General features: G+C 40.3%; 3 protein-coding genes across 3 annotated transcripts; 2 read left to right on the top strand and 1 right to left on the bottom strand.

The window, feature by feature from the left end:
* Positions 1 to 1,727: 1,727 nt before the first annotated feature.
* Positions 1,728 to 5,281, top strand: LOC308380071 (adenosine 5'-monophosphoramidase HINT3-like; the record flags this gene model as incomplete). Its single annotated transcript, XM_080857351.1, has 6 exons — positions 1,728 to 1,857; positions 2,062 to 2,179; positions 2,357 to 2,426; positions 2,510 to 2,633; positions 3,931 to 3,989; positions 5,269 to 5,281. Exons 1-6 carry the CDS (start codon positions 1,834 to 1,836, stop codon positions 5,279 to 5,281), a joined length of 408 nt encoding a protein of 135 aa, XP_080713477.1. The 5' UTR covers positions 1,728 to 1,833.
* An 8,761-nt stretch (positions 5,282 to 14,042) lies between these two features.
* Positions 14,043 to 16,700, top strand: LOC308380885 (adenosine 5'-monophosphoramidase HINT3-like; the record flags this gene model as incomplete). The annotated part of the gene is made up of 5 exons (XM_080858330.1): positions 14,043 to 14,183; positions 14,365 to 14,482; positions 14,657 to 14,726; positions 14,810 to 14,936; positions 15,959 to 16,700. The coding sequence occupies 5 exons, from the start codon at positions 14,043 to 14,045 to the stop codon at positions 15,995 to 15,997; spliced, it is 495 nt and encodes a 164-aa protein (XP_080714456.1). The 3' UTR covers positions 15,998 to 16,700.
* Positions 16,701 to 17,393: 693 nt separating this feature from the next.
* LOC308380072 (actin-binding Rho-activating protein) lies at positions 17,394 to 17,867 on the bottom strand (the record flags this gene model as incomplete). The annotated part of the gene is made up of 1 exon (XM_080857352.1): positions 17,394 to 17,867. The coding sequence occupies one exon, from the start codon at positions 17,865 to 17,867 to the stop codon at positions 17,394 to 17,396; it is 474 nt and encodes a 157-aa protein (XP_080713478.1).
* Between the last annotated feature and the right edge of the window lie 266 nt (positions 17,868 to 18,133).

The following is an 18,133-nucleotide window of genomic DNA, read 5'->3' on the forward strand; positions in this document are numbered from 1 at the left end:
ATGGAAGGGACCAATCAGCGCGCTCGGCCATATTCTGACCGAATATTGAAATTCCAGACCAAACCCGGGTTGAACGATCCCAGACGTTTTTTTCAGCAAGAACGAATCAGTGGAGCGCGTACAAAACGGATGGCTCCCAGGCTATGGCATCGGTCCGTTGGGGAGAAATTATCAGATCTCAGAAAACTGACCTCAGCAATCAAATTGTCAGGGCGGGCTTTATACGATGATCGACAGATGATAAACAGTAACGTAATCAACCATGTCACCAAAGACTGCTTGATTTGAAATCGTTTTCAACAAAGATGGCTGCCGCTGGAGAGCTGAAATGTGTACGTAGGCTAGATTCTGCCATCAAATCTTTTTTAGAAGACATTGACAGCGCATTAATTCCAAAAGAGGAACAGAGAAACCTGATCATCAGCTGGCCCTGGTCACAAACTACGTTGCCCTGATTGGTTCTAGGTATATCCAATTGAGCGAAGAGGCATTTTCCCCCCCTGGTTCGTTGAAACACGCCCCATAATCAAAGCCCAATGGAGCAGTATCAGACTCATATTCATATTCTACTGAACTAGTTCATTTTTTGGAGCTGTGAACTTAGTTAAAAATGTTGAATTATGAACTATGAACTGAACTAGTTCATTTTAAAATGTATGAACTATGAACTGAACTAGTTCATGTAGAAAGTGAACTTTCCCAACACTGCACATGATAACTTATTCATATACAGTATGACTATTACATATTGTGGGAAAATAACTCTGTTGGGAAGATAAAGCAAGATTCATGTTTTATGCCATAGGCTTACCTTCTTACATGATCATTCCAATAAGGTTGTTCATTGCTCCACTGCACAGCAGAAACTTTTCAGGGAAATTCTCAGGTAACACCTCCTTTAGGTGTCATTCTTCCATTCTTAACACCAAGATTAAAGATTGAATAAATATGGTCAGACCTTCCATTTTGTTCTGAAGAAACATTGCTAACAGCCAATATCTTCAAAATGTTGGCCATGCTAGGCTCCGGTTTAAAGAGGTATGTCTTAGCTGTAAACTACACGATATGACTGAGATTAAACACATCAATGCTGGTGTAACATATTGACAAAATATGCAGCCCCATGAGGCAGCTTTAGTCAGGTATAGGCTGTTTGTTTAGTCAGTAACTTTGTGACAACATCAATTGAATAAATGTATAGTAGGCTACTCAGTAACTGTGTATTAAACCTGGGTATGCTGCTTGTAAGGCAACAATGTTATTCACCACACCAATTGGCATAAGTAAAAAGTGTGCACGGACTATTGATAAACTATTGACATGGATCTGGGCCAATCTTCCTTAGCAATAGTCACATTGTTTTTTTAAATGATGCCGTCTGTGTCTTAGAGCTGGGGGTAAAGATACACTTCAAACATGTACCAAGTCAGTGATGTAAAGCAATTCAGAATTGCTATGAACGTGAACGGAGCTCTTGAGAAATATACTAGGCCTGTACGACGAAGTGGGCCTTGCCTATTTGTCCGGTGACATAATGAATTTTAAAGTATTAGGCTACTAGACGGAATTGTGGATTCTGAGACAGGTAACTTTGTCCTAGTGCTTGTATCGAGGAAACCTACTGTAGTTTGACTGCCACCACGTCTAAAGATGGCGCTGTGAGCATAGTGTAACGAAGGGTCTAGTGCAGAGGAATTATAACAAGGCGTATTCAAGATGGCATCAAATGAAGATACCCCTGACACCACTTCATTAAATGTCGACAAAAGTAGTAATCCTCCAAACGAAGGATATGACAAAAATTGCATATTTTGTAAAATCGTTCACAAGGAGATGGCTACCGAGTTCCTGCACGCGGTAAGTGGCTAACACAATATCGTTTAACCAGCACTTTTATGCTAACTGACTTACTGTAGCTAGTTAATGAGCTGTCATATCGATAGTTCCTTTTAAATTAAATGCAGCGTAAATGTTGCGTGTAATCAAATGCCTGGACACTGCAATTTTACTATTATCATTATACCTTTTGACGCCACCTTTACCCTGCCATTGGAAATACAGGACGAAGAGGTATCCTGTTTTAGAGACATCAAACCTGGTGCACCTCATCACTACCTGGTTGTACCTAACAGACATGTAGGGAATTGCAAATCACTCGGCAAAGAACATGTTTCACTTGGTAAGTATGCTGCCTTGTTATTCGGCTTGGTTTTTACAAAATTATTTGGACGTTGTCCAAAGTCTGTGGTATCCCCAGAAATGATGTCAATGGCGAAGTAATTCTTGTTAACTTTACACAGACTTAAATGTTTGATTGTTCCACAATGCCAATTTTTGTTGTATCGTGTTTGATCAGTTGAAAAGATGGTGGAGACCGGGAAAGAAGTTCTCCAGAGGAACAGCATCACAGACCTCAGTGATGTCAGGTAGTGTCAAATTCAGACAGTCCTAACCATTTTTTGGATTTAACAAGAATTAATGTGACAGACTAAATTGTCATACTTTTTAGGTTTGGATTCCACTGGCCTCCATTTTGTTCAGTCACACACCTACATCTGCACGTGCTGGCCCCTGTAAGCCAGATGGGTTTCATGTCCAGAAAGTACCGCCTGGATTTTTATTGGTTCATAACAGTGAGTACCCTTATTGGAGGGGATACTTTATTTGTCTCCTGGTTCAAACACTGTAGACCAGGGGTGTCAAACTCATTTCAGTTAAGGGGCCACATACTGCCCACTTTGATCTCAAGTGGGCCGGACCAGTATAGCATAATAACGCATACATAATGACAATATTTCTCTATGTTTAAATCATTGGTGAAGGCTTTTGGATGATAAACCCAATTTTAAGGTCTTTCTAATATATCACAAACATAAAGACATCAGCCCACTGTTTATGGCTCTCCTCCGCATATTCCCTCGCCTTGCGACGCGTTTGACGTCTGCAGAGGAGCAGACATCGCATTTACGCTGTTTTTAAAGCCATTACTGGACCGTTTAAAAAAGTGACAAAACGTTGGTACTCATAAACTTCCATATTCTTAAGAGACATTCTGATTCACAACCCTTGACATTTATCAAGAAAACAAGTGCAATTTCATATTGCAAAAGAGACTGCAATATGCAGTTGAAGGATGTATCCAAAACATCAAGATAAACAACGAAGTGGACACATCAATAATCGACGCAAAAGCATACAGGTCTCAATCAAAAACATTAGAAACCCTACGACCTCTTCATTAAATGCAACCAGCTCCCCCTTGCATACTAGTCATGTTCTTTCACCGCTGGGTAAGATCTGTATATAATATTTCAAACTAGCTAATTACCTTCAAAGATTCTTTATGTTTAGTCTTCATTCCGTCTCTGGCGAGAAAATCTGGGGAGGTATCCATCTAGCATAAGTAGCTATGGTGGTGACAATCTGTACAGTGCAGTAACGAAGCAGTGTGGAGCAAGGTAGATAGGTGCTGGTAAAGTTATTGTTCAATGGATGTGTGTTCATGGTGCCATTAACAAAATGCTAAAAAGTTTCAAATACAAAAGTTCATAATGGCCTTTTGGGACGTTTTGATACACATTGATACAGTATTAAGCTCCTTGCAACTACCTGGCGTTTGCTAGGACAGCTCACCGTGCAATTTTAGACTTAAGATTAACATTTTATTTCAACATTAACACATTTGTTGGAGAGACTCGTTATATACTAGTAGTGGTAATAATACTAATTGACATGAACCATAACTGTTCAGGGATGTTCTCTCAACTAGATAGTTAGCTAGATAGCAAAGTTTCCTAGCTAGCTGCAAGCAGCTTAATTAACTGTTAGTTATGGTTCTCAGTGTAATGTTAGTTTAACAGTGCGGCCTCCAGTGGACTAATTAGGTATTGCAGCAACTTTTGCAATTTATGTCTTTCTTTTCACACTTAGCAAAGTCATCCGACGGGCCGAGCTGGATACCTAGGTGGGCCTGATCCGGCCCGCGGGCCGTATGTTTGACACCCCTGCTGTAGACTAAAGGTGAAGTCTACAAAATGGTTTGTTAATGTTGATGTTGGAGCAATGTAAGTTAATTTGTAGAGCACACTACATTTACATTTAGCAGATGCTTTTATCCTATGTCAAAGTCAAGTCAAGTGTACTTTATTGTCAAAAATCTATGTAACAGGGTTAGCACAGAAGTTTGAAATTGCGTTTGACCAGTCTCCAATGTGCAGTTTAAAACATTTCAATAAGACATTGACAAAATCTCTCTCTCTCTCACACACACACACACACACACACACAAACATTTAAATAAGACATTGACAATAATCTCTCTCTCTCACACACACACACACACATACACACACACACACACACACACACACACACACACACACACACATAGTAACCTGCAGTATTGTAGCCTATAGTTTTTAATAGTCGTTTTTATCAATATGTTTGCTCCTTTGGTATCAAATCCATGACCTTGCTGTCGTCACTCAGCACCTTGCTACACAGTAGTACCACCACGAAGGCCATGAGTTCACATCTTCCAAGCTGTTTGGATAAAATTGTCTGCAGTGTTATAACTTTGAGTTCTCTTATTGTTTTCCCTAATCTACTTTGCTTGAAGCTTCAAAATGAGTGTGGCTGGTCACTATGTCTAACAGTCACTGAGATGGATTTTGGCACAAATCATTTGACTGATTTGTGTGTGTTTTCTGAAAATGAGTGGCAGTGGCTGCAGTGACAAGGATGAAAACATTGATTGTTCTTGACCGCTGTGGCATGTTTTCCTGGCCAGCAGAGGCTGTAAATAGGTGCCATTGAAACAAACCATGTTGTCATCGGAATCAGCCTAGACAATGGAGAGTTGTAAGGTTCTCTGTTTAGTGGACAGACAGCTGAGACTGTCCACTGGGCATATAGACATGTTAGTCTATATAGCCAAAACTCCATGCGTCGTTCAAAATATCAAGTTAAGAGCTCTTGAAGCTAAACACCATTTGATATTCTCCATTATAGCTTGAGAAGAAACAGATAATTTCAGATCAGAGAATATGGTGTCCGTTAAGAAATTCAAAAAAATCTGACAGATATGGGCATTTTGGAAATGCGTTCCTAATCATCTGCCTTCACCACATTAGATTTGCTTGAGACTGCTGTCCCAAGTTGAACTGATGCATTATGTCACTGTATTCATATAGCTAGAGCAGTATGATGTCAACATTGTTGCCATAGAAACAGCCCTTGTGTAACCCTCTCTCCCTTTGTCTTCCACAGGCAGACCAGTTGATCCAGAGACTGAATTCCTTAGGCTAGGTCAACTGAAAAGGAGCGCTTGGTGCTGCTGCTAGATGTGGCTCTCTGAATCTGATGAGCAAACTGACTAGTATTTCTCCAACACTTCCTGATTGAGTCAAGGAAAGCAGGTGTGACTTTACAAGTGCCTCATGAAAACTCTCATTTGAGCCCTCACATCACTGGGTTGGTAGCTCAAGCCAATCAACTACATCAGATATGTAGCTGTGTTTTACCCTTTTTAATATAAAATGCATTACCTGTGAAACTACATAGCACGATTTCCTCAGTATTACAACAGCACTGATTTTATGGAAGGCTAATGATTCTAAAGGCACATAAGCATTATGAATGCATGAGTTATGAGCATATAACAATCAACACTGACAATCATCAATGGTTTTGGCTTATCCTTTACAAAACAGAACTTCCCAGCATGCATTATATGGTAGCAATCATCTGCAGTTGTCCAGAAGTTGGCCAGTCAGCAATCCTAGTTATTCTTGACAGCTATACTACTGATGATTAAGCTGCTTTAAACCCTTGAATAGTGATTTTGCATGTTTGTGAAATGTGAAGATTGAATTTGTATATATTGAGATTTATTTAATCTGATATTAATTATTAACTAGAAAATGCATTTCCTGAAGGAAATACCAGTGCATGAAATGCAAAAGTTAGGAAAGGAAGAAGAAAAGAAAGAAGAGTGAAAGAAGGAAAGAAGAAAGGAAAGAAGAGTGGAAGAAGGAAAGAAGAGTGAAGAAAGGAGAGAAGAGAGGAAGAAGGAAAGAAGAGTGAAAGAAGAAAAGAAAGAAGAGTGAGGAAAGGAAAGAAGAGTGGAAGAAGAAAAGAAAGAAATAAGGAATATATAAGAAATAAGGAAATCATAGTTGAAGAAGGAAAGAAGAAAGGAAAGAAGAGTGAAAGAAGAAAGGAGAGTGAAGAAAGGAAAGAAAAGTGAAAGAAGGAAAGAAGAGTGAACAAGAGTGAAAGAGAAAAAGAGAGTGAAAATATTGAAAAAAGGAGATAAAAATGGAGTGAAGAAGAGAGATTGAGTGTGAGAGAAAGTAGACTGAGAGGGATAGAGAGAAAGATGGAGAGATGGAGAGAGAAAAAAGTAGAGAATGGAAGGTGTCTTAATGTTCCTAGTTACAGTTAAATTGAGAGGGACAGAGAAAAGGTTCCTTGGATTTGGCGCAGGTGTCAGTGGAGCACAGGTGCAAGTCAGTTTAAAGACCCTATTATGATGTCATAATGGCCCAATGTAAGTCAATGGGAAAATTTTGATTCGTTTTTATTTAATATCTTAAAAAGTATAAAGTTTAGAAAAGTGAAAAATACATAGCATAAGTGTCCTTTACAAGACCTACGCGACAAAGTTTGAATTAAGTTTCTACGTTAAACGGTTCGGGCTGAATTAATCGCAGAAAAAGGTAAGAAGAAGAAAATGCCTAGGAATAACAATACAGGGCATTTCATGCACTGTAATTAATGATACTGTGTATTATTGCAGCAGAAATTGCACACAAAAATACTTTTTGCCATGTAAGGTTCCTTGATGCATACAATGAATGTTTGTCTTAATTAAAGAAATCTTTCTCGCTTTAACCTTTCATCTGTTTGGATGTACACCAAGAGACAACATAGTAATCCACACACATTACGTTTAACACGTTTAATTTAATCAGGCAACTTGAGAGAGAAAAAGAGAATGCATAATCCAACCTGAGTATACACACCATCTTCTATTCACACTTGTGGTTTAGTATCTGCTAATATTGCAATAACTGGATGCAGTGTGGAATTTCCCCGTTAGAGATTTGGCAATGCAATGAGTCCACAGAGTAAGAACTGTACACACTATGCTGTATTTTAGACATGGTTAATGAATTCCCTTATTCTAGATCAGTTAGACCATAATGACAACTCAAACATTAACTCATTACTACCGCTACAACAATGTTGGCGATGTATGGAAGAGTTCTCAAAAATATTTAGAAATGTTCCCATTGAACACTGCCCTTAAGAACAGAGGCGGATCTTCCATTAGGCAAACCTAGGCAAGTGCCTAGGGCCTCAACCAAATCTGTCTTTATTAGGGGCCCCCAAATCTGACCCCCCCAGCCATTACTTATGTAAAGTTAAAAAAAAAAAACACACACATTTCTAGTAGAAAAAAATAACAAAAATATCAACAAAACGCCGAACTAATGCCTAAATAATAATTTTCCAGCACACATGCTCCCCTCCATTGTGCATTGGACTAGTCCAGAATATGATCACGTAATAACGCACGCAGCGCGAAATAACGTTACTTCAAACCAAAGCAGAGGGATCCCTAGAAAGGTTGCCCCAGTTGCAAATCAATAAACCTCCAGAACAATAGGTAATTTGCTTGGCAGATAGAAAACAGTTTCCCTAACAGAAAGTCTGAAGCTTGAAGTTATTTTCAAACCTTTACTTGGGTAGCACTGTAAAACTGAGCAGACATGCAGAATACATTTTAGTAATCTCATCTCGTAACATTCGTTTCACATAGCTTTGCGTGTTTAAACTGTGATAGAAAATACGTTAGCTTAATACTAACGTATAGGGGAAATTACAGAGACTGCGCTAGGTATTAGCATCAATTAATTCACGTTAATGTTTTTGTATATGAGCCTGACATTTGCTCGGCAGATAGATAACAGGTTCTGTAACAGATACACTGCCGAAATTGAATGTATCAGCCTTCCTAAAAATGTATCAGCCTTCCTAAAAGAACACGAGAAGTCTGCTGATCACGTCGCAAATATGGCTGTTTGGCGAACGCTTCAGCAACGGCTCCAAACAGGTAAAGCCATAGATCATGTAAATCAAGAGCTGTTTGTGAACGAAGTAAACAAATGGAGAGAGATCTTGAAACGTCTGATCGCCATATTATACACTTGGCCGAGCGCAACTTAGCTTGTCACTCACTCACACTGAACCACTGCTTTGCCTGTCTCTCACTCACACACACAGCCACTGTTATTCCTGTCCACACACAAAATCTTTTCATTGGTCCTGTTGAAATGTAAATGGTGGTTTTCATAGACTCATATCCATTTTGTATTTTAGTTCTGTTAAGAGCAAGATCATTTTGTATCTCTGGCAGAGAATGGAAATTCTAATCTCTCTCTCTCTCTCTCTCTCTCTCTCTCTCTCGTTTGATCTGAGTAATAAACATGTAATTTTGGCAAAGGCTGGAGAAATCTGAAACTGATTTTACTGTGGAGAGTTGAGTGGCAGTGCACTATGGGTTTATTGCGATTCTAAGAGTATTGGGATGGTTATTTGTTTTGTGTACGTGTTTCAAAAATGAGGGCCCCATGTCTATATTTTGCCTAGGGCCCCAAAATGGCTAGATCCGCCCCTGCTTAAGAACACCATATTTGACATATAGCCTGTTCTGCTATCTTAAGCGTTTCATTACTCAACCATTTTGCTACGGCCTGTGCTGTGCAGTACCTATCACATGCTGTATTTCTATCACTTCTGTTCTATCCATCTATGAGATGTAAACGTGAAATTCCTCAAATCAGAATAACTTGTGCGTTTGAGAGCTTTAGGCAATACATATTCAGTTATTCGTATTCATTAAATAAGTGTTATGATTACGCGGTTATCTTGTCCTTGCCAAAGCATCTCCCCCTCGAAAAGTACCAACCCCTGTCTTCGTGCGCGCAGGAGGACGCCAACTAATTTATTTGAGATGGAAACATAATGCTCAAACAGCGTTCCAAACTCCACCGTAATCTTCCCGTCCCCTTCACGGGGGCGGCCAATATCCTTGATCACTGCACACAGTTCCTCCACCTCCCTGCAGATGTGAGACTGCGCGTCTTTGCCTCTCTGTTCCGTCTTGGAACCCTCTGGTGGTTTCCCATAGCCCTCCTGGCCACGGTGGAGTTGCATGGACACCGTAGCCATGTCATTGCTAAAAGGATTGTGTTTTTGGTATTGCTGGTGTTCGGTAGACCACTTTTGCCAGTTCTCAGGTAAGCCTTTCACAGAGACCACGCAAGCCTCCCCAGATAACAAGCAGAGGTTGGCCCAATGGTGTCACAGACGTTGGATCCACGTCACTTGCCAACGATGGAACCACGTCTTTTTGGCCGTCGGGGACACGTTGGGCCAACGTTGGCTAATAGGTGCGAGAGAGTGGGATTTTGGTTGGCTTATGACCAATTGCCGACGTTGGCTTATGACCAATTGCCAACGTTGGCTTATAACCAATTGCCAACTTTAGCCAATATTTTGCTTTTAGTTAAATATTTAATTTTAGTTAAATGCAAGCTACCCAGGCCTTCTATGGTCGTATAGAAGTCAATTCAATGTCATAACATTCATTAACAAACAGGAGTTACAATAGCCCATAATACATCAAAGTTGGGTCCTGCCAGATGATCACTAATGAAGGAAAATGACAATCGAGTGGAAGGACTCAGTCCGTCGTCCTGGACCACCTTCCATCGGCACCACATGCATCCAAATACACTCTTAAAAAACACTCTGTAGTTAGCCTGACGATGTCATACTCATGATTCTAGTCAGAATATGAGTCTGATACCGAACCTTTGGGCTGTGATTATGGGGCGTGTTTCAACGAACCAGGAAAGAAAATGCCTATTCGCTGAATTGGATACCTAGAACCAATCAGAGCAACGTAGTATTACCATCTCTGATAGATTAAACTTTTACCTGATCCCGTAGGAAGGACGGCAAAAACATCTTTTCAATCGACAAATGCCTTGATCGCGTTTCTCTGTTCCTCTTTCAAAATGAATGCGCTGTCAATGTCTGTTGAGATATGCCTGCTCACGTTTATTAATTAGCATTAAGGCTACAAGCTACAGTTTGTTTCAATGTTTTTTTTGTGTACGCGTTAGCAATGATCTAACAATAATGGTCTAGAGAGCTTTAGTTAAGACAAACAATACTCTGCAACATTCGTGTTGCACATGCACAACTAACCGATTCAATGTAGACATTAAAAAGTCGTGTAGATAGCTTAATTCACATAAAATATTCCCCACTAAGCACCCGAGACGCGGCCATCTTGGTCGGAGTTTGAATCTACCGGTTAATTCAACGCAAGCGTTGGTATCTGTCCATCAACGTATAAAGCCCGCCCTGACAATTTGATTGGTCCGGTTTTATCCGACCGATGAAACTCTCTCCCAATTAGCCCAGAGCCAGACCAAATCTCCCTGACCAAAAATGTTGTGGGCGGGGTTTGGGCTGGTATCCAGGCTACTCTGTAGTAGGCCGTCCATAAGGAATTAAAACAGACTGCAGTCACTTAAAGGTATAACAATAATGTATTGTGGGCTGCACAAACGAGCAAAGAAAAATAAATAAATGAATCACAGAGCAAAGAAAAATAAACAAACAAATGAATCACAGTCTAGTCCTCATCTTCCATGCTGCTGCTGTCGCTGGACACTTGATCATCCCCTGGAATAGAGAAGATGATGATTAGACATGCAGAATAGTAGACCAGATGATTTACGGCACCGCAAAAACATTTCGCGAGTTGTTTTCCCGGGCCTAATCAATAGCCTGCATGTGCAACTGTGGGCATTCCAGGCACACTCAGTTGACAAACCGCCTGTACATTTCCTGGACGGGAGCAGAATTATATTTGTTTTACAGACATTTTGCCGCTGCATTGAAGAAGTCAAGCGTAGAGAAAAGTCAACTCCTTGAGAATTTACAAGGTAACTATTCCTTACAGTTTCTTTGTAATGTTTCACTCATCAGAGGCAGGCTAGGCACAAAAACTGCTATGGGCTAAGCCCCTCGCTTTTCAGTCCTAGTGCTTGCAACACCATGTTGCGATCAACCATCAGAATTAGGGATGCAAATTATCGATTAATTCATTAATCATTAGTTGATAATCTTATCGATCGACTTTCGATTAATTGATAAGCGGCGTTTTTCACCTGAGTTTCAGTGCTTCAATAGGGCCTTTACAAATATCAGCTAAATAGTTCATATATTACATTACATTATGATAATTATATTCTATTCTATTCTATTATACATTCCTCAAGTAATTATGCATTAGGAAAAGAAAGCAGAAAAGTTTTTTTTATGGTATAACAAAATACATTCTTTAATTTAAAACAAAGAAATAAATTATGGACTGGCTCAGTTCTTGCATTTGAAACAGACATTTAAAAAAAAAGAATAGAAAAATTAAATAGAGAGCCAAACAGAAAATTATTGAGCCTATCTTGAAACTATATATGTAATCTTGTATCTAACTTGTGGATAGATTATGAAGAAACTGCATCTAGGCTATTACAAGCTAAATAGCCAACACAACTCTCTGAAGTTTAACTCGCGCTCACGTTAGTGAGGGATAGAGTAGTTACATTCTTAATGGCAAGCCATCAGGCAAAGGTAAGCTAGCCCGCTAACGAGCTAGGTATCTAATATCATTAAGCCTGAGTGAGCTAGTCCGCTATCAAGCTAAATAGCCAACTCAACTCTTACTTACTTACTAACTCTCATGAGCCAAACTCGCGGGCACACGTTAGCGCGGGAGTAGACAGAGATATTCATATTCATAGCAAGGTGAGCTAGCCCGCTAACGAGCTAGGTAGCTAACTCTATGAAGTCTAGATGAGCTAGCCCGCTAACGAACTAATAGCTAACCTGAGTTTTAAGACTACAGCCTTAACTCGCGGCAGTAACCAGGTGAACTGGTGGTGCCATGCAGGACAGCAGCATGCACAGTGTTCAAATGATAACTGAGTGAGCTAGTGGAACTATTGTATTTCAATACCGCATTACACAGAGAACATTTGACTTCTTTGCCTGAATTAACAATGTTGAAGTGGTCCCACACCGCACTTCTTTTCGCTCGCTTCATTTTGTTTTCAACCGGTCTCTCGCGCTAGCGCCCTCTAGCGATTAATCGTAATTAATACATTTTGATTGAGCAACCTCTTAATCGACAATTAATCTAAAGTCGATTAATCATTTGCATCCCTACTTCTTACATGATCATTCCAATAAGGTTGTTCATTGCTCCACTGCACAGTAGAAACTTTTCAGGGAAATTCTCAGGAGGTAACAGCAACTCTCGTCTCATTGTCCTCCTTTAGGTGTCATTCTTCCATTCTTAACACCAAGATTAAAGATTGAATAAATATGGTCAGACCTTCCATTTTGTTCTGAAGAAACATTGCTAACAGCCAATATCTTCAAAATGTTGGCCATGCTAGGCTCCGGTAAGAGGTATGTCTTAGCTGTAAACTACACGATATGACTGAGATTAAACACATCAGAATCAGAATTCTTTTAATGGCCAAGTATATTCACACATACAGGAAATTGACTTGGTGTGGTTGGTGCATAAGACATAAGACATAACATAACAACAAAAAAGCATGAACAAGAACAATGGACAAATGTTTTTTAAGATAATAATAAATAATTGGGCATAGAAGGGCAAGTTAGTTTGAGTACGTAAACCCAGAGTCAGTGAGATGCAGGGGGCTTGTTTGTGAGCCCAACTGCCGTGGGGAAAAAACTGTTCAGGTGGCGAGAGGTTCTGATCTTAATAGCCCGGAACCTTCTGCCGGATGGGAGACACAGAAATAGGTGGTGACCGGCTGTCGCCAGGCTGTCGACTTCATTTCTGTAGGCGGCCTCATCCCCATTTGAGATGAATCCAATGAGGGTGGTGTCATCCGCAAATTTTATGAGTTTGACAGAGGGGTGGCTGGAGGTGCAGTTGTTGGTGTAGAGGGAGAAAAGTAAAGGAGAGAGCACACAGCCTTGGGGGGCTCCAGTGCTGATGGTCCGAGGCTCCGAGACATGCTTGCCCAGCCTCACTCGCTGCTTCCTGTCTGACAGGAAGTCAGGCTCAGGCACGTTCAGCTGTGTTAGCTTGTCTTGGAGGAGAGCTGGGGCGATGGTGTTAAATGCCGAGCTGAAAATAAACAAACAGGATCCTGGCATAGGTGCCGGGGGAATCAAGGTGCTGGAGGATGTAGTGGAGTCCCATGTTGATTGCGTCATCAACAGACCTGTTGGCTCTGTAGGCAAACTGCAGTGGGTCAAGGAGATGGTTGGTGTAACATATTGACATCAATGCTGGTGTAACATATTGACAAAATATGCAGCCCCATGAGGCAGCTTTAGTCAGGTATAGGCTGTTTGTTTAGTCAGTAACTTTGTGACAACATCAATTGAATAAATGTATAGTAGGCTACTCAGTAACTGTGTATTAAACCTGGGTATGCTGCTTGTAAGGCAACAATGTTATTCACCACACCAATTGGCATGAGTCAAAAGTGTGCACGGACTATTGATAAACTATTGACATGGATCTGGGCCAATCTTCCATAGCAATAGTCACATTGTTTTTTTAAATTATGCCGTCTGTGGCTTAGAGCTGGGGGTAAAGATACACTTCAAACATGTACCAAGTCAGTGATGTAAAGCAATTCAGAATTGCTATGAACGTGAACGGAGCTCTTGAGAAATATACTAGGCCTGTACGACGAAGTGGGCCTTGCCTATTTGTCCGGTGACATAATGAATTTTAAAGTATTAGGCTACTAGACGGAATTGTGGATTCTGAGACAGGTAACTTTGTCCTAGTGCTTGTATCGAGGAAACCTACTGTAGTTTGACTGCCACCACGTCTAAAGATGGCGCTGTGAGCATAGTGTAACGAAGGGTCTAGTGCAGAGGAATTATAACAAGGCGTATTCAAGATGGCATCAAATGAAGATACCCCTGACACCACTTCATTAAATGTCGACAAAAGTAGTAATCCTCCAAACGAAGGATATGAGAAAAAATGCATATTTTGTAAAATCGTTCACAAGGAGATGGCTACCGAGTTCCTGCACGCGGTAAGTGGCTAACACAATATCGTTTAACCAGCACTTTTATGCTAACTGACTTACTGTAGCTAGTTAATTAGCTGTCATATCGATAGTTCCTTTTAAATTAAATGCAGAGCAAATGTTACAAAATTTTACTATTATCATTATACCTTTTGACGCCACCTTTACCCTGCCATTGGAAATACAGGACGAAGAGGTATCCTGTTTTAGAGACATCAGACCTGGTGCACCTCATCACTACCTGGTTGTACCTACCAGACATGTAGGGAATTGCAAATCACTCGGCAAAGAACATGTTTCACTTGGTAAGTATGCTGCCTTGTTATTCGGCTTGGTTTTTACAAAATTATTTGGACGTTGTCCAAAGTCTGTGGTATCCCCAGAAATGATGTCAATGGCGAAGTAATTCTTGTTAACTTTACACAGACTTAAATGTTTGATTGTTCCACAATGCCAATTGTTGTATCGTGTGTGATCAGTTGAAAAGATGGTGGAGACCGGGAAAGAAGTTCTCCAGAGGAACAGCATCACAGACCTCAGTGATGTCAGGTAGTGTCAAATTCAGACAGTCCTAACCATTTTTTGGATTTAACAAGAATTAATGTGACAGACTAAATTGTCATACTTTTTAGGTTTGGATTCCACTGGCCTCCATTTTGTTCAGTCACACACCTACATCTGCACGTGCTGGCCCCTGTAAGCCAGATGGGTTTCATGTCCAGAATCTTCTACCGCCTGGATTCTTATTGGTTCATAACAGTGAGTACCCTTATTGGAGGGGATACTTTATTTGTCTCCTGGTTCAAACACTGTAGACTAAAGGTGAAGTCTACAAAATGATTTGTTAATGTTGATGTTGGAGCAATGTAAGTTAATTTGTAGAGCACACTACATTTACATTTAGCAGATGCTTTTATCCTATGTAACCTGCAGTATTGTAGCCTATAGTTTTTAATAGTCGTTTTTATCAATATGTTTGCTCCTTTGGTATCAAATCCATGACCTTGCTGTCGTCACTCAGCACCTTGCTACACAGTAGTACCACCACGAAGGCCATGAGTTCACATCTTCCAAGCTGTTTGGATAAAATTGTCTGCAGTGTTATAACTTTGAGTTCTCTTATTGTTTTCCCTAATCTACTTTGCTTGAAGCTTCAAAATGAGTGTGGCTGGTCACTATGTCTAACAGTCACTGAGATGGATTTTTGTACAAATCATTTGACTGATTTGTGTGTGTTTTCTGAAAATGAGTGGCAGTGGCTGCAGTGACAAGGATGAAAACATTGATTGTTCTTGACCGCTGTGGCATGTTTTCCTGGCCAGCAGAGGCTGTAAATAGGTGCCATTGAAACAAACCATGTTGTCATCGGAATCAGCCTAGACAATGGAGAGTTGTAAGGTTCTCTGTTTAGTGGACAGACAGCTGAGACTGCCCACTGGGCATTTAGACATGTTAGTCTATATAGCCAAAACTCCATGCGTCGTTCAAAATATCAAGTTAAGAGCTCTTGAAGCTAAACACCATTTGATATTCTCCATTATAGCTTGAGAAGAAACAGATCATTTCAGATCAGAGAATATGGTGTCCGTTAAGAAATTCAAAAAAATCTGACAGATATGGGCATTTTGGAAATGCGTTCCTAATCATCTGCCTTCACCACATTATATTTGCTTGAGACTGCTGTCCCAAGTTGAGCTGATGCATTATGTCACTGTATTCATATAGCCAGAGCAGTATGATGTCAACATTGATGTAACCCTCTCTCCCTTTGTCTTCCACAGGCAGACCAGTTGATCCAGAGACTGAATTCCTTAGGCTAGGTCAACTGAAAAGGAGCGCTTGGTGCTGCTGCTAGATGTGGCTCTCTGAATCTGATGAGCAAACTGACTAGTATTTCTCCAACACTTCCTGATTGAGTCAAGGAAAGCAGGTGTGACTTTACAAGTGCCTCAGGAAAACTCTCATTTGAGCCCTCACATCACTGGGTTGGTAGCTCAAGCCAATCAACTACATCAGATATGTAGCTGTGTTTTACCCTTTTTAATATAAAATGCATTACCTGTGAAACTACATAGCACGATTTCCTCAGTATTACAACAGCACTGATTTTATGGAAGGCTAATGATTCTAAAGGCACATAAGCATTATGAATGCATGAGTTATGAGCATATAACAATCAACACTGACAACCATCAATGGTTTTGGCTTATCCTTTACAAAACAGAACTTCCCAGCATGCATTATATGGTAGCAATCATCTGCAGTTGTCCAGAAGTTGGCCAGTCAGCAATCCTAGTTATTCTTGACAGCTATACTACTGATGATTAAGCTGCTTTAAACCCTTGAATAGTGATTTTGCATGTTTGTGAAATGTGAAGATTGAATTTGTATATATTGAGATTTATTTAATCTGATATTAATGATTAATTAATGATACTGTGTATTATTGCAGCAGAAATTGCACACAAAAAAGCTGTTAGAGGGATTTAAAGTTATACTTTTTGCCATGTAAGGTTGTAAGATAGCTCCTTGATGCATACAATGAATGTTTGTCTTAATTAAAGAAATCTTTCTCGCTTTAACCTTTCATCTGTTTGGATGTTCACCAAGAGACAACATAGTAATCCACACACATTACGTTTAACACGTTTAATTTAATCAGGCAACTTGAGAGAGAAAAAGAGAATGCATAATCCAACCTGAGTATACACACCATCTTCTATTCACACTTGTGGTTTAGTATCAGCTAATATTGCAATAACTGGATGCAGTGTGGAATTTCCCCGTTAGAGATTTGGCAATGCAATGAGTCCACAGAGTAAGAACTGTACACACTATGCTGTATTTTAGACATGGTTAATGAATTCCCTTATTCTAGATCAGTTAGACCATAATGACAACTCAAACATTAACTCATTACTACCGCTACAACAATGTTGGCGATGTATGGAAGAGTTCTCAAAAATATTTAGAAATGTTCCCATTGAACACTGCCCTTAAGAACACCATATTTGACATATAGCCTGTTCTGCTATCTTAAGCGTTTCATTACTCAACCATTTTGCTACGGGCGGTTCTGTGCAGTACCTATCACATGCTGTATTTCTATCACTTCTGTTCTATCCATCTATGAGATGTAAACGTGAAATTCCTCAAATCAGAATAACTTGTGCGTTTGAGCGCTTTAGGCAATACATATTCAGTTATTCGTATTCATTAAATAAGTGTTATGATTACGCGGTTATCTTGTCCTTGCCAAAGCATCTCCCCCTCGAAAAGGACCAACCCCTGTCTTCGTGCGCGCAGGAGGACGCCAACTAATTTATTTGAGATGGAAACATAATGCTCAAACAGCGTTCCAAACTCCACCGTAATCTTCCCGTCCCCTTCACGGGGGCGGCCAATATCCTTGATCACTGCACACAGTTCCTCCACCTCCCTGCAGATGTGAGACTGCGCGTCTTTGCCTCTCTGTTCCGTCTTGGAACCCTCTGGTGGTTTCCCATAGCCCTCCTGGCCACGGTGGAGTTGCATGGACACCGTAGCCATGTCATTGCTAAAAGGATTGTGTTTTTGGTATTGCTGGTGTTCGGTAGACCACTTTTGCCAGTTTTCAGTTAAGCCTTTCACAGAGACCACGCAAGCCTCAGCTCTATCGTCGTATTGCACAGGTGCATCATTTGTTTCCATGGTAGCGCTTCCTCAGCTGTGCATCTTACCGAGACCACATGCCATTTGTTCACTTTTGCTCACATTTCTGTGGAGAAAACGGACAGTTCTATAATCAGCCCTAACTGTACAACCAACCTATAGGATACCGATGCATGGCTCTGCGTCCTAGAAAGTATACTTTCCTCGGACAACGATATCGTTTACAACATTGCTTGGCTGAAATAGTTAATAAAGTTTTTAAAAAAAAATGTTGTTCCTTACAAAACATTTAACATTGACTCAGC

Source organism: Sprattus sprattus (assembly GCF_963457725.1).
Source record: "Sprattus sprattus genome assembly, chromosome: 19".
Classification (NCBI taxonomy): Eukaryota; Metazoa; Chordata; class Actinopteri; order Clupeiformes; family Clupeidae; genus Sprattus; species Sprattus sprattus.